The sequence below is a fragment of the Elephas maximus genome, chromosome 1, assembly GCF_024166365.1.
Source record: "Elephas maximus indicus isolate mEleMax1 chromosome 1, mEleMax1 primary haplotype, whole genome shotgun sequence".
Classification (NCBI taxonomy): domain Eukaryota; kingdom Metazoa; phylum Chordata; class Mammalia; order Proboscidea; family Elephantidae; genus Elephas; species Elephas maximus.
In genome coordinates this window covers 2,814,693-2,838,321 of record NC_064819.1, presented here as the reverse complement: position 1 = coordinate 2,838,321, position 23,629 = coordinate 2,814,693, and the positions used below count along the sequence as shown (strand labels likewise).

At 45.3% G+C, this 23,629-nt stretch overlaps 1 protein-coding gene across 7 annotated transcripts in view; it reads right to left on the bottom strand.

The window, feature by feature from the left end:
• Positions 1 to 23,629, bottom strand: part of GRAMD1C (GRAM domain containing 1C) — a 118,596-nt gene that overhangs the window by 19,860 nt on the left and 75,107 nt on the right. For all 7 annotated transcript variants that reach the window (XM_049876824.1, XM_049876851.1, XM_049876859.1 and 4 more), the window contains 2 exons: positions 5,758 to 5,895; positions 1,604 to 1,722 (listed from right to left, as the gene is read on the bottom strand). In XM_049876824.1, coding sequence (XP_049732781.1) covers positions 1,604 to 1,722; positions 5,758 to 5,895 — 257 coding nt within the window. The remainder of the gene's footprint in view (positions 1 to 1,603; positions 1,723 to 5,757; positions 5,896 to 23,629) is intronic.

Genomic DNA, 23,629 nt, shown 5'->3' with positions numbered 1-23,629 from the left:
CCCCTTCAATGTTGGCTCTTACATCTTTTGACAAGACTCCAAGCAATTCTGATAGCTTTCTCTGGTGTGACGGATTAGCCAGATTCATCTGGTACACTCCCTGCCTCAAATGTGAAATCAGCCATTTCTCTAACGCGCCCGGGTCCCTTTTGTGGGAAATGACACATAGAGACCAAAGTCTGGATGCTGGAAGGCTCACCGCTACACTGCTAAACATTAAGTCTTTCCAAAGGCCATAGAACATATTTTAAGAAAAATACATCATGAGTTCACGCTGATGTGCCCAATTAAAATTTAAGTTTACAAGGTGTTTAATGTCCGGGATATCGGTCCATTTTCCTCTTACACTGAAAATATTGGCTTTTAATGGCATTAATGTATTTATTTGCAAATCACTTATCTATATACAGGGTACAGTTACTTAAAACAGTTTATGATTTCTTTGTAAGTTTTTTTCCCCTGTTTTTAGACTATATCCCTAAAAGGGATGTATAGTCAAAGTCCTCTTTTTATAAAGTACATTGAAACATTGTCCTCTATGTGGTTAAGCCAATAACTTAAAATCCAGTTAGATTTGTTTGTTCCCTTTTGCTTTCATTTTTAGGACTGCCCTTTTTTAAAAATTTTGATTTAATTTTGTTTTATAATTATGCAAAACATTCCCCTGGTGTCAAAGTTATAAAACAAGGTGCATTCATAGGTCTAGCTTCCAGCCTTATCCCTTCCAGTCCCCTGTAGATAGCCATTCTTTACTATCGTGGTTTTCCTTCCACTCTGTGTGGGCGTCCATGTACATACCCTCTTCTCAGATAAAAGCATACGAAACATAACATCACACCATTCTGTACTTCGCATTTTCATTTAACAGTATATCCTGGGGCTCACTCCACAGCCATGTACGGAAATCACCCTCGTTCCTTTTGATGGCTACCTAGTGTTCCACTGGACGGAGGCACCGTAATTGTTCCAATTAGTTCGCTATAGACAGACATTTGGGTTGTTTCTAGATTTTTGCTATGCAAACAGTGCTGCCTGAAAGATTGTATACACATCATTTCATGTGGTATCAAGCATATCTTTCATCTAGACTCCTGGAAGGGAAATTGCTTGATCAAAGGGTAAACCCATATGTAAACTCCTCTCTGTTGGGATTATAACATTTTTTTATATCCTATACCAGAAACGTATGAGGGTGCCTATTTCCCTGCAAAAGGGGTTGTCAACCACTTGGTTATTTGCCAGTCTGCTGGTGAGAAAAGGCATCTTGGAGTATGTGTTTTCTTTCCTTCCTTTATCCCCCCTCGCCCTTTCTCTTTCTTTCTTATTTTCTTACTGTGAATGACGTTAAGTATTATAGCCTGGGGTCCTTTAATAGGCTATGTCCAGTCTGCCACTGTGCTCAAAGGATTTTGCCTTAAAGTGGAAGCAACTGAGTAAGAATAATAACAATAAACGGGCTCCAGGTCAAGTTTAAAATTCATGGAATCAGACCGTTCCACAGACTGTTCCGTGGTCGCTCCTGTAACTACGACGACGACATGACGGGTGGTTATCTCCCCTCCCACGTGCACAGCTTTCCTGGAACAGGGCGGAGCAGACGTACCTGCTTCTCAGTGGCAGCGGTACATTTTCCAGTGAGTGGATTGTTAAGGAGGATCGTGTAGGTCATGGTTCTCAGCTGATCACCTCCAGGCGCCACGTTCCAGGGGGTAGATACGACATCTGATCACAGGCAACACGGAAAATGAGTTACTTCTAAAAATGTGAAGGGCCTGACTTTACACTGGAAGCAAAGAGGCAGTTTTAGAATTACTTAAGCTTTTATTTTTGACCAGCACTAACCACCTTATAACCTGTGTAAGTTTGACAGTAAAGAAAAGTGAGACAAAATGTTGGGAATGCTTCTTATGTGTGACACTTTCCTCATCTCTGATCCATTTATTTTCTGTTGTTTCCTATTCATACGCTTTTCCCTTTCTTTAAAAGATAAATATTAAAAGTTGGTTCATCTGTGGGCTTCTTTTTAGAGTCCCAGTGCCTATGAGAAGTTAGCGGTATCAGCCTTATCAAACAGAGACAGAACAACACTTCAACAAAACTCGAAGACAGCTTACTTTTCATTATAAAACAATGTGAATCCCGATTCCGACTTGTGGAGAAATCATATCTCAAACTCACAACGTAATGTCAATGGTTTGCCTGCTGAAATCTTTAATCAAAGTGAGGACATGGAATATAAACGACTATATAAGCTTTTCATGAAGAAGGCTACAGGATCATCCTGCTGCTTTGTACTGAGGGCAAGATCCTAGTCAAAATTCTCTTTGCTTTGCTTTGGAACAACACAAGTGAATTAAAACACACTTTGAACGGAAATACACCTTTAGAACACAACACTATCCGTGAAGTTCACTAGGAGAGTATAGGGAAGAGCGTCATAAACTCTATTCAGAGCCCTGACTCAGTCACCTACTGCTGTCAGGACAAATGGACTTAGGCAATCACTCGGTATGTTTGGCTGCTATTCATCAACAGCCGGAAGTGGTCTTTATCAAATCCATTATCCATCATCAAAGGAATGAAGCAGGACTTTATGCTAGAGCCAGCTTGACTCAATCTCCTTTACACAGCTGGGCCCAGGGGCTTAAAGAGGCATCTGGAAGCTGCTCTTGAAGTGTCTGGAAAATCTTACAACTTAATTAAAAAGGTAACATCACGAGCCAGAGAATCTATTAACCAGGATTTACAGGAATAACGTTCCGGTATACACTAATAATGATTGCCATTTTTATTACTATTTCATCCCAGGTTCCTTATACACTTAAATAAGATATACATTTAACTCAAAATACCGCTCAGAAGATTACTTTGGTCATATGTCAGCCTGTATCAGGAAAACGACACAAATGATCCACTGTTAATCGGAAAGAGAGAATTTAAACATATTGCTTAATTGAGAGGTTAAGACTTTACACTATTCAACAAAGCGACCAGCGATCAGCACAGACAAAAGAAGAGCACCTCGCTTCCCAAATATGTCGCATTTGTATTTTCACCGGTGTGACCAGTGAGGCCACTGACATCACGTGCCAGAATAGGATCTGGTCAACAACACCTTGCAATAGTGGATCCCCCAAGACTGAAGTACAGCTCGTTAAAACATACCAAACCTGGGAGGAAATTGTAAGAAAAAATGGGACGGTATATAAAAAAACATCCGAGCATTTTTTTACATTTTGAGCTGAAATAATAAAAAGCAGGGATTACAGGACCAACCCCTTAAGGATCTTTGATATGACAGTTTTAAAACCGATGGATCTAAGTGAAGGTTTATGGGTTTTCATTATACTATTCATGGAATTTTTCTGAAGGTTTAGATTTTGTCAAAGTTAAAAAAGTTGGGTAAAAACACTAAAACTGAGCTTTTAACTACAAAAGTAGCATCACAGAACTTATGTAAAGATTAAAGAGAATACCTATGGAAAAGTTCCCTAATTAAAAAAAATGAAAAGATAGATCCAGCAATAGCCATTTTAATGCTGGAAGTGAATGAAACCCACAAATAATCAATTGATTATACAAATTTTTTCTTTAAATGATAGAGTTCCCAAGGAGCAGCCAGTGGATTCGAACTGCCGACCTTTTGGTTAGCAGCTGAGCTCTTAACCACTGTGCCACCAGGACCCACTTCTTCTCTAGAAATACAAATTTGATGACCAAGGAACAAGTCCAGAGGAGAGCAACATGGCGTGCAGTTGTGAGCAGATTTGCTCTCTTGGGCAAAGGTTCTGTCTACTTCTCGTTCTGAGCAGTGACATGCCTATACCTGTTTAGACTCTGTTTTAGCCTCTGCTTCCCAAAACCAGTTATAACGTCAGACACGGTCACCCACATCCATACCGAAGCCAGATGTGAGATCAGACAACAAAGGCAGCTGGAGACCCAAAAACAAGCTTTGCCTAGTGCCAGCGCAGAATGACACACCAGCTCCTAGTGGGCCTTTTCAGCCACAGAAACGGTGGCGCATCGAGGGGCATCATCTTAGCAAAGGGAAATAATGTATTCAAGTCGCCTGGAGAATGAAGTCTCCAGGTGAAGAAGGAATAGCAAGAAAATGCAAAGTAGATTCAGGACAGATGTGCAAAGCCAAATACGAGCTACTGAGTGAAGAGACAGGTATTTCTGTGTCAGATCTTCCAGGTCCTTAAACTCCATGGATCAGAATAAAATAAATGGTTTTTTAAAACTGTGAAACTTTTAATACAACCACAATTCAATTAATAGCTATCAACTCGAAATTTCTTTGGGACTTGACTCTGAATAATAAGTTTTTTTCTAACTAGAATCCATATCAACAATATAATTTATAAATATGTAACTATGTTTATGTAGAATCTGCAAATAAAGAATACTATCTAGTGGTTAATAAAATGCCTGGATCATAAACTACCTTTCAGCTGACTACAGAATAACCTTCTCTTTGACTTATGTCAAATGACTCACCTTATAAAATCTCTGCTACTATTGTCTTCTAATTTTATATAGCAAGCCAAACTGTATGCTCCCAAAGTATAAAGTGTCTTGAAATATCAGATTAAATGGAGCTTCAAATTAACTTAATTGTATTTGAGGCATTCAGCAAAATAGAAACTACTAACACGCAAGCAGTGAAGGCCTTCTTCTAACTAACATCCTAAGTGAACTTTTGCAGTACTTCTTCCACACCACAAACACCGTAATCTCAAGTGGACAGTCCCATGAATTTTCACAAAGGAGACACACCTGTGCACACTGCTCAGCTCAAGATATAGAACTTTCTAGCATCCCAGGAGCCCCTCCCCATCTCCACAACAGTAACCACGCTATTCTGATACTTCATCTCCACAAATTAGTTTTGCCTGTTTTTAAATAAACTTTATTCAATGGGATCATAAAACCTGTTCCCGTCGAGTCGATTCCGACTCATAGCGACCCTACAGGACAGAGTAGAACTGCCCCACAGGGTTTCCAAGGAGCGCCTGGTGGATTTGAACTGCTGACCTTTGGGTTAGCAGCCCTGGCACGTAACCACCGTGCCACCAGGGAATCATGTAGTACGGACCTATACTACGTGTGGCTTCTTTTGCTTCACATGCATCTGTGAAATGTACTCATATTGTTAAAAGTAGCAGTAGGTTTTTGGGTTTTTTTTTCTTCATTGCTATATGATATTCTTTGGTGTGAACACACACGGTTTGTTTACCCACTCTATTCCTGATAGACTTTGGGGCCATTCTGAGTTGCTGGCTATTAGGGATAACACTGCTACGAGCACTGTAGAACGTTACTCAGCGTACCTTTATGTACACGTTTGTGATGGGTAGATACCCAGGAGTGTAACTGTTCACATTCACAGAGAACACATATGTTCAGCTGTAGATACTGCCAAACGATTTTACAAAGTAGTTGTACCAGTTTATTCTCACCAGTATCTACCATACCCAGTTATTTCACAACAGAGCCCTTTTGAGCTAAAGGAATAAATGCCGTTTTCAAGGGTCAGGACTTTGATTCAATAGAGTAATCATAGGCAGTATCTGTTTTACACTATTTATATGTGAATTTAACTAACACGTTGGAACACCCCCTTATAAAACACCACAATAAAATCAAAGTACATCTAATTTACCTTTTCCCTGACAACATAAATCAGTTTAACCCTCTAATGATAACAAAATTCTCCCAAATTTGTCATTAGGTAGTGAGAGAAGAACCCACCTAATATATTCCTAGAATTGGTAAATCTCTGCATAAAGCACGAACTGGTGAAGAGCAATTCAAACATTCTCTCAGCGCTGATACGAAAAACACGGTTGATATAAAGTCTTCCCTGAAGATCTTTCTCAGGAATATTTTCTGGGGGGAAGAAAAAACACAGAAAAAAGGAGAAGGAACCAATGAAAGCTCTTCTTTATTCGGGGAGGCACACAACAATTTTTAAATGTGATTAAAGTGCTCAGCACACTCCCTCACACTATCAAAATTCAAAATTCGAGTTATATACATATGTGCTCTATGTAACTATACGTAATTATACATATGGTTAATTAAACCATGGATGATCAACATTCCAATTGCTGAAACCCATAAGATGTAGAAATATTTAGCCTGAATCAAATCAAACTTCCACAATACATCACTCAAAAGGACCTTGGATGGTATTTCAAAAGTGACAAGGGCAATGCTGAGACACATAAAGTAGTATCTACCACAGCAATCAGTAGGTTCTATTCTAGGCGCTCATACATTCAATAAATACTGAGTCATCAACAGCTATAATGTCTGCTGCACGCACGAGCTTGCTAGCCTAATAATGATTCTACTCGACTTCATGCTGACCCCCCTGAGACAAGGATCACCCTACTCACACCCTATTCTCAACAATATCAGGTATTAAAAGAACCAAGAAACCCTTCTTCTGAAAAGTTTTCTTCTAAGCTAAATAATGCCCAGTGGAATATTACATTGTTGGGGACCTTGATAATGACAATGATATTGAAAACTAGGGATAACAAACAAAGAAGCAATACCTGCTCATTGCTTCTCGGATGCCCTGGAAACTGCATACAAGACAGCCTGTACTTAGACAGTGCTTACTCTTTGTCAGACATTGTGATAAGAACCTTACAAGTGTTAACTCATTTTATCCACACAGCAATACTGTAAGAGGTACGACCATCGTCTCCCCCGTACAGATGAGGAAACTGAGGCACAGAGAGAAGTGAATTGCCAAGGTTCCATGGCTACTGAGTAACAGATCCGGAATCTGTCTGAACCCACTCCACCGCGACAGCACACATACTTAACCTCTACTTCACGCTACCAGCAGTTTAACTTAGAAGAATTAAAAAAAAAAAAAAAAAAAAGGCAAGGAATAGAAGCCTAGGAGGGTGAAAGAAATAGTGTTAAAGCAATCTGTCATGGATTGAATTATGTCCCTCCAAAAATGTGTGTTTCAACTTGGTTAGACCATGATTCCCAGTATTCTGTAGCTGTCCTCCATTTTGTGATTGTAATTTTATGTTAAAGAAGATTAGGGTGGGATTGTAACACAAACCTTACTCACGTCACCTCCCTGATCCCATGTAAAGGGAGTTTCCCTGAGGTGTGGCCTGCACCACCTTTTATCTCTGATAACAGGAAAGGGAAGCAAGCAGAGTGTTGGGAACATCATATGACCAAGAAAGCTGCACCAGGAGCAGAGCACGTCCTTTGGACCTGGGGTCCCTCTGCCTGAGAAGCTCCTCAACCAGGGGACAACTGAGGACAAGGACCTTCTTCCAGAGCCGACAGAGAGATGAAGCCTCCCCTGGAGCTGACGCCTTGAATTTGGACTTTGAGCCTACTTTACCGTGAGGAAATAAATTTCTCTTTGTTAAAGCCACCCACTTGTGCTACTTCTGTTATGGCAGCGCTAGCTGACTAAGACACAGCCCAATCTGAAATTTTAATTATTTCAGGACTGAAATTATTTTTTATTATTTGAAGATTGTACCCCATGAAAACTGTGACAAAAGCTTCCCATACTTCAGAAATCAAGCTCTAATAATTAGCTGGGTAAAGCATCTGTCAATATTAATCCAAGGGAAGCAGTCTGGTAAAGCAAAAGGGCAATGGTCTAAGAATCAGAAAAACTCTCCTAGCTCCAGCTTTGCCTCCACTATCCCTATTTCTCCCTCATTAAATGGTCTCTTAGTCACCTAGTGCTACCATAACAGAAATACAAGCGGATGGCTTTAACAAAGAGAAGTTTATTCTCTCACAATCTAGTAGGTTAAAAAACCAAAAACCAAAGCCAGTGCCGTCAATTCCAACTCATAGCAACCCTGTAGGACAGAGTAGAACTGCCCCATAGAGTTTCCAAGGAGCGCCTGGCGGATTTGAACTGCCTACCCTTTGGTTAGCAGCTGTAGCACTTAACCACTACACCTCTAAAAAAAAAAAAAAAAAACACCTCTAGTGGGTTACAAATTCAGGGTATCTGCTCCAGGGGAAGCCTTTCTGTCTCTGTTGGCTCTGGAAGAAGGTCCTTGTCCTCAATCTTCCCCTAGTCGAGGGGCTTCTCAGGCTCAGGGTCCCCGTGTCCAAAGGACATGCTCTGCTCCTGGTGCAGCTTTCTTGGTGGTACGATGTCCTCAGCTCTCTGATTGCTTCCCTTTCCTTTTATCTCTTGAGAGATAAAAGGTGGTACAGGCCACACCCCAGGGAAACTCCCTTTACCGTGGATCAGGGAGGTGACCTGAGTGAGGGTGGTGTTACAATCCCACCCTAATCCTCTTAACATAAAATTACAATCACAAAATGGAGGACAACCACACAATACTGGGAATCATGGCCTAACCAAGTTGATACACACATTTTTGGGGGGACACAATTCAATCCATGACAAATGGCTTATGATTCTCTATTTTGCTACAGGTACAAAGAGCTTAGGGATATCAGGTAGATTTTGATTTACCTTCTCCCTACAACAATATTACATATAGGCAAAAACTACTGAGTGCAACTTGGAATAATGGCTCCTTCAGTATAAAAATGAATCACTGAACCTAGGCAATTTGCTAAGGTTTTGTGAAAAGGGCACTTAGGTTTGGAAAATAGCTTTTTTTGACATAGAAGTAATACATGTTCACTGTAAAAATAATTCAAATAATCACAAAGAAAGCAAACAACTACTGGTAATTTTGTTGATCTTGTTTATTTCCTTCACAGAATCTATCCTGATTTTCTAATTATGTTTTCACGGGCTTGTTGACTTGTTTATTGACTCTCTCCTGCACTAGACTCTAAGTTCCATGCAAGTAGGGACCACCTCACTTTTAAACACCGACGTGCATCAGTATCTGGTACATAATAAAAACCAAAACCAAACCTGCTGCCATTGAGTCGATTCTGACTCATAGAACAGAGTAGAACTGCCCCATAGGGTTTCCAAGGAGCACCTGGTGGATTCAAACTGCCAACCTTTTGGTTAGCAGCCATAGCTCTTAACCACTTACGCCACCAGGGTTTCCGGTACCTAACAAGTGGTAAATAGTGAAAAAAATGACTATAGGAAATGTTAAAAATATCTTAAGATGTATTTTTATTTATAGCACTTTGAATTTTGAATCACAAATTTTTTAACTTTTAATTTCGTAATAATTTTAGATTTACAATTAACTAAACTAGACTTAAGGAGCACTGGGGGCAAAATGGTTAAGCACTCGGCTGCTAACTGAAAGGTGAGTGGTTCGAACCCACCAGTGGCTCTGTAGGAGAGAACACCTGGCAATCTGCAACCACAAAGATTACAACCTTGGAAACCCTATGGGACGGTTCTACTCTGTCCTACAGAATTGTTATGAGTCAGAACACAACAACAACAAACTAGACTTTACTCAAATTTTTTTCCAGTAATTTCTTTTTTCTGTACCAGGACCCAATCCAAAATACCATGTTGTATTTAGTTGCTATGTCTCCTTAATCTCCTCCAAGTCTATGGCGGTTTCTCAGTCTTTCCTCGTTTTTTATAACCTTGAGATGTTTGAGGAACACTGGTCAGGTACTTTGTAAAATGCCCCTCAATACGGGTTCGTCTGCTATTTTTTCCTGAATAGACTGAGGTTATAGAGTTTTTGAAAGAATACCACAGAAATGAAGTGCCCTCTCGTCAAACTCAGCGGGGACATGAGGTCAACAGGATTTAGGATGATGAGCTTTGATCACTTGGTTAAGGTGTTGTCTGGCAAGTTTCCCCAGCGTAAAGTTATTACTTTCTACCTTCCACTCTCTACTCGTTAGGAATGACTCAGTCAGTTGAACCCATGCTCAAGGGGAGGAGAATCAGGCTTCACTTCCCGGAAGGTGGAGATCTACTAACTAAAACCTGTGAAGGCTGGAACCTGTGTAAGGTGGAAACCTATCAGAGAAGGGAAACTCAAATATTTTTGACTAAAACTAGTGACAGAAAAGTGGTAAGACTGCACCCCGTCAAAGGCAGAAAACTTTTGAGACCTGGAAAAACAAGGCAGTCCCATCAAGTTCCGGCTCTCAGCTTTCACTGTGTATTATTTGAAATTCTGTAAGAAAAGTTTGTGCTTCCTCCTCCATTTACGTATTTATTCAATAATTTATTTATATCAGTCTTAGTTGTCTAGTGCTGCTATAACAGAAATACCACAAGCGGATGGTTTTAACAAATAGAGATTCTCATACAGTCTGGGAGGCTAGCAGTCCAAATTCAGGGCACCAGCAAACGGAGCATGCCCTCTCTCTTGGCTCTGGGAGAAGGTCCTTGTCATCAATCTTACCCTGGTCTAGGAGCTTCTCAGTGCAGGGACCCCCAGTCCACAGGACACAGTCTGCTCCGGGCTATTCTTTCTTGGTGGTAGGAGATCCCCTTCCTCTTTGCTTGAGTTTCTCTTTCCTGTCTCAAAAAAGATTGACTCAAAATACAACCTAATCCTGTAGAATGAGTCCTGCCTCATTAACATAACTGCCTCTAATCCTCCTTCATTAACATCATAGAGGTAGAATTTACAACAGATAAGAAAGTCACATCAGATGACAAAGTGGAGGACAATCATACAATACTGGGAATCATGGCCCAGCCAAGTTGACACATATTTTGGGGGGACACAATTCAATCCATATCAATCTGTGTGGACTCAAGGATAGTTATTTCATTCTTCGTATTGTAATCTATTACTCTATTTATCATGCTGCTCAAATTACCTGATTTGGTTATTAGGAGCTCTTTCGGGTTTGATCCTGCATCCTTTTTGTTTGTTTTTCAGCACTTCCTTGTTTTCTGGCAATACAAGATGCTCCAGACTCATCTAGTGTTTTCCCTGCCCCAGCCCTGGCATCAGCCATTTCTCCCAAGGAGTCCCAGAAACTATAATTTTTTAAAAAAGCAAGCTCCTTGTTCATATTTCAAAAGAAACAAATTATATATCATATAAGTATTTCAATATGGTATTTTCATATTTCATTTAAACTGCATTAGTAGATAAGATGTTCTGAATTATGACTGATAAAAAGTGAATTTGTGGCCTCACTATTTACTATATGTCAGAAAATAACAATAATATCTTTTGTGTGTGTATATGTGATAAAAATACCAAAACATTTGCCAATTCAACAATTTTTACATGTACAATTCAGCCACGACAATATCATCTCTTGTATGTAAATTTGTCTGAGGAAGTAAGAATGTGAAATAAACTATTTCTACCTGGAGTTACTCATTTATAAAATTTATGGTGCTTCAAAGCCTCCTATCCAAATGACAAGGATCCCTGGTGGAACAATGGTTAAGCGCTCAGCAGCTAACTGAGCTGAAAGGTTGACGGTTCGAACCCACCCAGCAGTTCCACAGGGGAAGTACCTGGTGATTGGCTTCCATAAAGATTACAGCCTACGAAACCCAATGGGGCAGTTCTATTCTGTCACATGGGGTCGCTCTGAGTTGAAATCTACAGTATCTAACAATAACATCCAAATTACATCATCAATAGTATTTCTGTAACAAATTAAGTTGGTAGGTGGTATTTGCTCAACCCACTAACTGGTTACTATTTCCAATACAGAAGACATATTATTTCAAACATATCATTTTGAAAGTGAACAATGAAAATAGTGGGAAAGGTGAGGTAGACAAATCCAGAAGTCCCTGGATATAAATAAAACTGAAACCACAGCCTGGCAGTGCTTTGAGGGCCCGTGAAAGCTGCGCTAGGTAGATAAGCAGTTGGTTTGGACTTTGAGTGACTAAGGACACAGAGTTTGTTACATCTTTCATTTTCTAAAAACTGGTGACCTGCTGTTTATGACTCAGATTGGAGGTGTTCTTCATGCCTGAAAAACCAAGCTCAGTATGGAATGCTGTTTGAAAATCCAACGCAGGTAAGTGTATCTAGGTTAGCCTCACGCTGCACCTCCGTGACCTCCGTAGTCTGTGCTGTGCTTTTTCTCTGCTCTCCTCAGAGGCCTGTTTACCCTTACTTTTTTGAATTAACAAGCGACCTGAGATGCTCTGATATTTGGTTAGCTTTGCTTGGCTTTGCCTCTAATTCATCTAGTTCTGTCAGCTATAGAGGGATTCCAATTTTGCCATTTTTATGTGCCCTTCCCCAGATTAACCTTTGCTTCAGAGACAGCTTCCATTCTCAGTACATACGACTTTGGTAACCCTGTCAGACCAAGTTCTAGCCCCAGCTATGCCAAGCTCAATTTTAGGTTTGTCACCCTGACAGAGCCCAGGTGTCTCACACCCTCAGCCAGCTTGTCAGCTTCCACTCACGGCTCTACTTCTGTGGTAGATGTTTCACAAGACTATCCATGGCATCACAGAGCACGGCAGGTGAAAGAAACAAATACTGATAATATCAGGAATGGTATATCCTCAAAAAATACAACCGTACTTTTCTTGTACTTGTGGGTATGGAGACATTTTGTCAGCTGGTCTTCATTCTCCAGGAAACTCCTAGCATCTTCTCTGGTGCTTTGAGCCCCTCCCCAAAACTGGCCATACAGTACAGGCTGGGGTTAGTCTATCACCAACCGCCCTTTAGATAAACAAAGAAGTTCTGTAGCTTAGTCTGTGACTTATCACACCGCAGAGCTTAAATTAGTAATACAGTTTAACAGATAGTAATACAATGCTTAGCGATTTTTGTTCATCAGCTGGGAGCCTGGAACCATTTCTAGAAGCACAGAAAAATGTCCCTGAATAGGGCATCTTTCAATCTTGGTGGGTTCTAACTGCCCAGTGGAGAGTAAGAGCACTCTGAAGGAGGCAGTCAAAGCAGATTCCAGTCTAACTTCGCCCACCTGGGCTTCAGTTAGTTTTCACATCGAAGGGACTGGGCTGGAGGTAATTTTAGGTCCCTCTGTGAGACATGTCATGATGCTCCGCTTTGTTGGTCCCTCTCAGGGATACATGGACCTAGAAGAGTCTCTAGATCAATACTGTCCAGTGCCCCCCTCCCAAAGATTATAGCCTAGGGGTGGCAGGAAAGGACAAAAATAATCCTTTCATTTTCTCATTGAGCCTGTTCACAATGGCGGATCAAAATACTATCATTTTAAATAACGTGATGTTTGGTTTAAAGTAGTTTGCCACCCACCTTACTCCCTCAGCCCACACGCACATTTCCACTGGGCGGTTACTACTTCTGACCTTTGCCAGTGTTCACTGACTTCAAGTGTCCACACAACTTCAAGAAAATAAAACTCAGATTATGTTGTTGTTCTTTGCTGCTGTCAAGGTGACCCCTAACTCACGGGGACCACACGGACAACAGAAGGAAACGCTGCCTGGACCTGCCCCATCCCCATGACCAGTTACATGGGGATTGGGTCACCAGGATCCATAGGGTTTAAATTGGCGGATTTTCAAAAGCAGGTTGCCAGGCTTTCTTCCTAGTCATCTGAGTCTGAGCTCCACTGAAACCTGTTCAGCATCAAAGCAACACACAAGCCTCCGCTGACAAACAGGTGGTGGCTACACATGAGGTGCACCAGCTGGGAATCAAACCCAGGTCCCCCGCACGGAAGGCAAGGATTCTGCTACTGAGCCAGCACTGCCCAGATTCCTTATGATGCCCCCGTTAACATGTATGATAAACCCAAGGTGTGGGAACTGCTTTGGGAAAGCAGCAGGAGCAGTTATTTGTTATCTAGTGATAAGAACGAGTGGTCATTCCACACACTTTACGTAAAACTCCACAAACAAAGGACTGAATGTTACATGCAAACTCTTACTGTTGTAAAGCCTCACGGTCTTTAAGATACGCCAGCACAGAGCCACGTGTTATCAGGGCTCACTTGTGCACAGAAACTATACCACAATCGTCCTTTCTTTCCAGGTGTGTACACAACACAGCAACTACACCACCATCATCCTTTCTTTCCAGGTGTGTACACAACACAGAAACCGCACCACCATCGTCCCTTCTTTCCAGCTGTGTACACAACACAGAAACCACACAACCATCGTCCTTTCTTTCCAGGTGTGTACACAACACAGAAACCACACAACCATCGTCCTTTCTTTCCAGGTGTGTACACAACACAGAAACCACACAACCATCGTCCTTTCTTTCCAGCTGTGTACACAACACAGAAACCACACAACCGTCGTCCTTTCTTTCCAGGTGTGCACACAACACAGAAACCGCACCACCGTCGTCCTTTCTTTCCACGTGTGTACACAACACAGAAACCGCACCACCGTCGTCCTTTCTTTCCACGTGTGTACACAACACAGAAACCGCACAACCATCGTCCTTTCTTTCCAGGTGTGTACACAACACAGAAACCACACAACCATCGTCCTTTCTTTCCAGGTGTGTACACAACACAGAAACCACACAACCATCATCCTTTCTTTCCAGGTGTGTACACAACACAGAAACCACACAACCATCGTCCTTTCTTTCCAGCTGTGTACACAACACAGAAACCACACAACCATCGTCCTTTCTTTCCAGGTGTGTACACAACACAGAAACCACACAACCATCGTCCTTTCTTTCCAGCTGTGTACACAACACAGAAACCACACCACCGTCGTCCTTTCTTTCCAGGTGTGCACACAACACAGAAACCGCACCACCGTCGTCCTTTCTTTCCAGGTGTGCACACAACACAGAAACCACACAACCATCGTCCTTTCTTTCCAGGTGTGCACACAACACAGAAACCGCACCACCGTCGTCCTTTCTTTCCAGGTGTGTACACAACACAGAAACCGCACCACCGTCGTCCTTTCTTTCCAGGTGTGTACACAACACAGAAACCGCAACACCGTCGTCCTGTCTTTCCAGGTGTGCACACAACACAGAAACCGCACCACCGTCGTCCTTTCTTTCCAGGTGTGTACACAACACAGAAACCGCACCACCATCGTCCTTTCTTTCCAGCTGTGTACACAACACAGAAACCACACCACCGTCGTCCTTTCTTTCCAGGTGTGTACACAACACAGAAACCACACAACCATCGTCCTTTCTTTCCAGCTGTGTACACAACACAGAAACCACACAACCATCGTCCTTTCTTTCCAGGTGTGTACACAACACAGAAACCACACAACCATCGTCCTTTCTTTCCAGCTGTGTACACAACACAGAAACCACACCACCGTCGTCCTTTCTTTCCAGGTGTGCACACAACACAGAAACCGCACCACCGTCGTCCTTTCTTTCCAGGTGTGCACACCACACAGAAACCGCACAACCATCGTCCTTTCTTTCCAGGTGTGCACACAACACAGAAACCGCACCACCATCGTCCTTTCTTTCCAGGTGTGTAGACAACACAGAAACCGCACCACCGTCGTCCTTTCTTTCCAGGTGTGCACACAACACAGAAACCGCACCACCGTCGTCCTTTCTTTCCAGGTGTGTAGACAACACAGAAACCGCACCACCGTCGTCCTTTCTTTCCAGGTGTGTAGACAACACAGAAACCGCACCACCGTCGTCCTTTCTTTCTAGCTGTGTACACCACACAGAAACCGCACCACCGTCGTCCTTTCTTTCCAGGTGTGTAGACAACACAGAAACCGCACCACCGTCGTCCTTTCTTTCCAGGTGTGCACACAACACAGAAACCGCACCACCGTCGTCCTTTCTTTCCAGGTGTGTAGACAACACAGAAACCGCACCACCGTCGTCCTTTCTTTCCAGGTGTGTAGACAACACAGAAACCGCACCACCGTCGTCCTTTCTTTCTAGCTGTGTACACCACACAGAAACCGCACCACCGTCGTCCTTTCTTTCCAGGTGTGTAGACAACACAGAAACCGCACCACCGTCGTCCTTTCTTTCTAGCTGTGTACACAACACAGAAACCGCACCACCATCGTCCTTTCTTTCCAGGTGTGTAGACAACACAGAAACCGCACCACCGTCGTCCTTTCTTTCCAGGTGTGCACACAACACAGAAACCGCACCACCATCGTCCTTTCTTTCCAGGTGTGCACACCACACAGAAACCGCACCACCGTCGTCCTTTCTTTCCAGGTGTGCACACCACACAGAAACCGCACCACCATCGTCCTTTCTTTCCAGGTGTGTAGACAACACAGAAACCGCACCACCGTCGTCCTTTCTTTCCAGGTGTGTAGACAACACAGAAACCGCACCACCGTCGTCCTTTCTTTCCAGGTGTGCACACAACACAGAAACCGCACCACCATCGTCCTTTCTTTCCAGGTGTGTAGACAACACAGAAACCGCACCACCGTCGTCCTTTCTTTCCAGGTGTGCACACAACACAGAAACCGCACCACCATCGTCCTTTCTTTCCAGGTGTGCACACCACACAGAAACCGCACCACCGTCGTCCTTTCTTTCCAGGTGTGCACACAACACAGAAACCGCACCACCGTCGTCCTTTCTTTCCAGGTGTGCACACAACACAGAAACCGCACCACCATCGTCCTTTCTTTCCAGGTGTGTAGACAACACAGAAACCGCACCACCATCGTCCTTTCTTTCCAGGTGTGCACACAACACAGAAACCGCACCACCATCGTCCTTTCTTTCCAGGTGTGCACACCACACAGAAACCGCACCACCATCGTCCTTTCTTTCCAGGTGTGCACACCACACAGAAACCGCACCACCGTCGTCCTTTCTTTCCAGGTGTGCACACAACACAGAAACCGCACCACCATCGTCCTTTCTTTCCAGGTGTGTAGACAACACAGAAACCGCACCACCATCGTCCTTTCTTTCCAGGTGTGTAGACAACACAGAAACCGCACCACCGTCGTCCTTTCTTTCCAGGTGTGCACACAACACAGAAACCGCACCACCATCGTCCTTTCTTTCCAGGTGTGTAGACAACACAGAAACCGCACCACCGTCGTCCTTTCTTTCCAGGTGTGTAGACAACACAGAAACCGCACCACCGTCGTCCTTTCTTTCCAGGTGTGCACACAACACAGAAACCGCACCACCATCGTCCTTTCTTTCCAGGTGTGTAGACAACACAGAAACCGCACCACCGTCGTCCTTTCTTTCCAGGTGTGCACACAACACAGAAACCGCACCACCGTCGTCCTTTCTTTCCAGGTGTGCACACCACACAGAAACCGCACCACCGTCGTCCTTTCTTTCCAGGTGTGCACACAACACAGAAACCGCACCACCATCGTCCTTTCTTTCCAGGTGTGTAGACAACACAGAAACCGCACCACCATCGTCCTTTCTTTCCAGGTGTGTAGACAACACAGAAACCGCACCACCGTCGTCCTTTCTTTCCAGGTGTGTAGACAACACAGAAACCGCACCACCGTCGTCCTTTCCAGGTGTGCACACAACACAGAAACCGCACCACCATCGTCCTTTCTTTCCAGGTGTGTAGACAACACAGAAACCGCACCACCGTCGTCCTTTCTTTCCAGGTGTGCACACAACACAGAAACCGCACCACCATCGTCCTTTCTTTCCAGGTGTGCACACCACACAGAAACCGCACCACCGTCGTCCTTTCTTTCCAGGTGTGCACACAACACAGAAACCGCACCACCATCGTCCTTTCTTTCCAGGTGTGCACACAACACAGAAACCGCACCACCGTCGTCCTTTCTTTCCAGGTGTGCACACAACACAGAAACCGCACCACCGTCGTCCTTTCTTTCCAGGTGTGCACACCACACAGAAACCGCACCACCGTCGTCCTTTCTTTCCAGGTGTGTAGACAACACAGAAACCGCACCACCATCGTCCTTTCTTTCCAGGTGTGTAGACAACACAGAAACCGCACCACCGTCGTCCTTTCTTTCTAGCTGTGTACACCACACAGAAACCGCACCACCATCATCCTTTCTTTCCAGGTGTGTAGACAACACAGAAACCGCACCACCGTCGTCCTTTCTTTCCAGGTGTGCACACAACACAAAAACCGCACCACCGTCGTCCTTTCTTTCCAGGTGTGCACACAACACAGAAACCGCACCACCGTCGTCCTTTCTTTCCAGGTGTGCACACAACACAGAAACCGCACCACCGTCGTCCTTTCTTTCCAGGTGTGCACACAACACAGAAACCGCACCACCGTCGTCCTTTCTTTCCAGGTGTGTACACCACACAGAAACCGCACCACCGTCGTCCTTTCTTTCCAGGTGTGTACACAACACAGAAACCGCACCACCATCGTCCTTTCTTTCCAGGTGTGTAGACAACACAGAAACCGCACCACCGTCGTCCTTTCTTTCCAGGTGTGCACACAACACAGAAACCGCACCACCATCGTCCTTTCTTTCCAGGTGTGTAGACAACACAGAAACCGCACCACCGTCGTCCTTTCTTTCTAGCTGTGTACACAACACAGAAACCACACCACCATCGTCCTTTCTTTCCAGGTGTGCACACCACACAGAAACCGCACCACCATCGTCCTTTCTTTCCAGGTGTGCACACCACACAGAAACCGCACCACCATCGTCCTTTCTTTCCAGGTGTGTAGACAACACAGAAACCGCACCACCGTCGTCCTTTCTTTCCAGGTGTGTAGACAACACAGAAACCGCACCACCGTCGTCCTTTCTTTCTAGCTGTGTACACCACACAGAAACCGCACAACCATCGTCCTTTCTTTCCAGGTGTGTAGACAACACAGAAACCGCACCACCGTCGTCCTTTCTTTCTAGCTGTGTACACCACACAGAAACCGCACCACCATCGTCCTTTCTTTCCAGGTGTGTAGACAACACAGAAACCGCACCACCGTCGTCCTTTCTTTCTAGCTGTGTACACCACACAGAAACCGCACCACCATCGTCCTTTCTTTCCAGGTGTGTAGACAACACAGAAACCGCACCACCATCGTCCTTTCTTTCCAGGTGTGCACACAACACAGAAACCGCACCACCATCGTCCTTTCTTTCCAGGTGTGCACACAACACAGAAACCGCACCACCATCGTCCTTTCTTTCCAGGTGTGCACACAACACAGAAACCGCACCACCGTCGTCCTTTCTTTCCAGGTGTGTAGACAACACAGAAACCGCACCACCATCGTCCTTTCTTTCCAGGTGTGTACACAACACAGAAACCGCACCACCATCGTCCTTTCTTTCCAGGTGTGTAGACAACACAGAAACCGCACCACCATCGTCCTTTCTTTCCAGGTGTGTACACAACACAGAAACCGCACCACCATCGTCCTTTCTTTCCAGGTGTGTAGACAACACAGAAACCGCACCACCATCGTCCTTTCTTTCCAGGTGTGTAGACAACACAGAAACCGCACCAGCATCGTCCTTTCTTTCCAGGTGTGCACACAACACAGAAACCGCACCACCGTCGTCCTTTCTTTCCAGGTGTGCACACCACACAGAAACCGCACCACCATCGTCCTTTCTTTCCAGGTGTGTAGACAACACAGAAACCGCACCAGCATCGTCCTTTCTTTCCAGGTGTGCACACAACACAGAAACCGCACCACCATCGTCCTTTCTTTCCAGGTGTGTACACAACACAGAAACCACATAACCATCGTCCTTTCTTTCCAGGTGTGTACACAACACAGAAACCACACAACCATCGTCCTTTCTTTCCAGCTGTGTACACAACACAGAAACCACACAACCATCGTCCTTTCTTTCCAGGTGTGTACACAACACAGAAACCACACAACCATCGTCCTTTCTTTCCAGCTGTGTACACAACACAGAAACCACACCACCGTCGTCCTTTCTTTCCAGGTGTGCACACAACACAGAAACCGCACCACCGTCGTCCTTTCTTTCCAGGTGTGTACACAACACAGAAACCACACAACCATCGTCCTTTCTTTCCAGGTGTGCACACAACACAGAAACCGCACCACCGTCGTCCTTTCTTTCCAGGTGTGTACACAACACAGAAACCGCACCACCGTCGTCCTTTCTTTCCAGGTGTGTACACAACACAGAAACCGCACCACCGTCGTCCTGTCTTTCCAGGTGTGTACACCACACAGAAACCGCACCACCGTCGTCCTTTCTTTCCAGGTGTGTACACAACACAGAAACCGCACCACCGTCGTCCTTTCTTTCCAGGTGTGTACACAACACAGAAACCGCACCACCATCGTCCTTTCTTTCCAGCTGTGTACACAACACAGAAACCACACCACCGTCGTCCTTTCTTTCCAGGTGTGTACACAACACAGAAACCACACAACCATCGTCCTTTCTTTCCAGCTGTGTACACAACACAGAAACCACACAACCATCGTCCTTTCTTTCCAGGTGTGTACACAACACAGAAACCACACAACCATCGTCCTTTCTTTCCAGCTGTGTACACAACACAGAAACCACACCACCGTCGTCCTTTCTTTCCAGGTGTGCACACAACACAGAAACCGCACCACCGTCGTCCTTTCTTTCCAGGTGTGCACACCACACAGAAACCGCACAACCATCGTCCTTTCTTTCCAGGTGTGCACACAACACAGAAACCGCACCACCATCGTCCTTTCTTTCCAGGTGTGTAGACAACACAGAAACCGCACCACCGTCGTCCTTTCTTTCCAGGTGTGCACACAACACAGAAACCGCACCACCGTCGTCCTTTCTTTCCAGGTGTGTAGACAACACAGAAACCGCACCACCGTCGTCCTTTCTTTCCAGGTGTGTAGACAACACAGAAACCGCACCACCGTCGTCCTTTCTTTCCAGGTGTGCACACAACACAGAAACCGCACCAGCATCGTCCTTTCTTTCCAGGTGTGTACACAACACAGAAACCGCACCACCGTCGTCCTTTCTTTCCAGGTGTGCACACAACACAGAAACCGCACCAGCATCGTCCTTTCTTTCCAGGTGTGTACACAACACAGAAACCGCACCACCGTCGTCCTTTCTTTCTAGCTGTGTACACCACACAGAAACCGCACCACCATCGTCCTTTCTTTCCAGGTGTGTACACAACACAGAAACCGCACCACCATCGTCCTTTCTTTCCAGGTGTGTAGACAACACAGAAACCGCACCACCGTCGTCCTTTCTTTCCAGGTGTGTAGACAACACAGAAACCGCACCACCGTCGTCCTTTCTTTCTAGCTGTGTACACCACACAGAAACCGCACCACCGTCGTCCTTTCTTTCCAGGTGTGTAGACAACACAGAAACCGCACCACCGTCGTCCTTTCTTTCCAGGTGTGCACACAACACAGAAACCGCACCACCATCGTCCTTTCTTTCCAGGTGTGTAGACAACACAGAAACCGCACCACCGTCGTCCTTTCTTTCCAGGTGTGCACACCACACAGAAACCGCACCACCATCGTCCTTTCTTTCCAGGTGTGTAGACAACACAGAAACCGCACCACCGTCGTCCTTTCTTTCTAGCTGTGTACACCACACAGAAACCGCACCACCGTCGTCCTTTCTTTCCAGGTGTGTAGACAACACAGAAACCGCACCACCGTCGTCCTTTCTTTCCAGGTGTGCACACAACACAGAAACCGCACCACCATCGTCCTTTCTTTCCAGGTGTGTAGACAACACAGAAACCGCACCACCGTCGTCCTTTCTTTCCAGGTGTGCACACCACACAGAAACCGCACCACCGTCGTCCTTTCTTTCCAGGTGTGTAGACAACACAGAAACCGCACCACCATCGTCCTTTCTTTCCAGGTGTGCACACAACACAGAAACCGCACCACCGTCGTCCTTTCTTTCCAGGTGTGCACACAACACAGAAACCGCACCACCGTCGTCCTTTCTTTCCAGGTGTGTACACAACACAGAAACCGCACCACCATCGTCCTTTCTTTCCAGGTGTGCACACAACACAGAAACCGCACCAGCATCGTCCTTTCTTTCCAGGTGTGTACACAACACAGAAACCGCACCACCATCGTCCTTTCTTTCCAGGTGTGCACACAACACAGAAACCGCACCACCATCGTCCTTTCTTTCCAGGTGTGCACACAACACAGAAACCGCACCAGCATCGTCCTTTCTTTCCAGGTGTGTACACAACACAGAAACCGCACCACCGTCGTCCTTTCTTTCTAGCTGTGTACACCACACAGAAACCGCACCACCGTCGTCCTTTCTTTCCAGGTGTGCACACAACACAGAAACCGCACCACCGTCGTCCTTTCTTTCCAGGTGTGCACACAACACAGAAACCGCACCACCATCGTCCTTTCTTTCCAGGTGTGCACACAACACAGAAACCGCACCACCGTCGTCCTTTCCAGGTGTGCACACAACACAGAAACCGCACCACCATCGTCCTTTCTTTCCAGGTGTGTAGACAACACAGAAACCGCACCACCGTCGTCCTTTCTTTCTAGCTGTGTACACCACACAGAAACCGCACCACCATCGTCCTTTCTTTCCAGGTGTGTAGACAACACAGAAACCGCACCACCGTCGTCCTTTCTTTCCAGGTGTGCACACAACACAGAAACCGCACCACCGTCGTCCTTTCTTTCCAGGTGTGCACACAACACAGAAACCGCACCACCGTCGTCCTTTCTTTCCAGGTGTGCACACAACACAGAAACCGCACCACCATCGTCCTTTCTTTCCAGGTGTGCACACAACACAGAAGCCACACCGCCATCGTCCTTTCTTTCCAGGTGTGCACACAACACAGAAACCGCACCACCATCGTCCTTTCTTTCCAGGTGTGTACACAACACAGAAGCCACACCACCATCGTCCTTTCTTTCCAGGTGTGCACACAACACAGAAACCGCACCACCATCGTCCTTTCTTTCCAGGTGTGCACACAACACAGAAGCCACACCACCATCGTCCTTTCTTTCCAGGTGTGCACACAACACAGAAACCGCACCACCGTCGTCCTTTCTTTCCAGGTGTGTAGACAACACAGAAACCGCACCACCATCGTCCTTTCTTTCCAGGTGTGCACACAACACAGAAGCCACACCACCATCGTCCTTTCTTTCCAGGTGTGCACACAACACAGAAACCGCACCACCATCGTCCTTTCTTTCCAGGTGTGCACACAACACAGAAACCGCACCACCATCGTCCTTTCTTTCCAGGTGTGTACACAACACAGAAGCCACACCACCATCGTCCTTTCTTTCCAGGTGTGCACACAACACAGAAACCGCACCACCATCGTCCTTTCTTTCCAGGTGTGCACACAACACAGAAGCCACACCACCATCGTCCTTTCTTTCCAGGTGTGCACACAACACAGAAACCGCACCACCGTCGTCCTTTCTTTCCAGGTGTGTAGACAACACAGAAACCGCACCACCATCGTCCTTTCTTTCCAGGTGTGCACACAACACAGAAGCCACACCACCATCGTCCTTTCTTTCCAGGTGTGCACACAACACAGAAACCGCACCACCGTCGTCCTTTCTTTCCAGGTGTGTAGACAACACAGAAACCACACAACCATCGTCCTTTCTTTCCAGGTGTGCACACAACACAGAAACCACACCGCCATCGTCCTTTCTTTCCAGGTGTGCACACAACACAGAAGCCACACCGCCATCGTCCTTTCTTTCCAGGTGTGCACACAACACAGAAACCGCACCGCCATCGTCCTTTCTTTCCAGGTGTGCACACAACACAGAAACCGCACCACCATCGTCCTTTCTTTCCAGG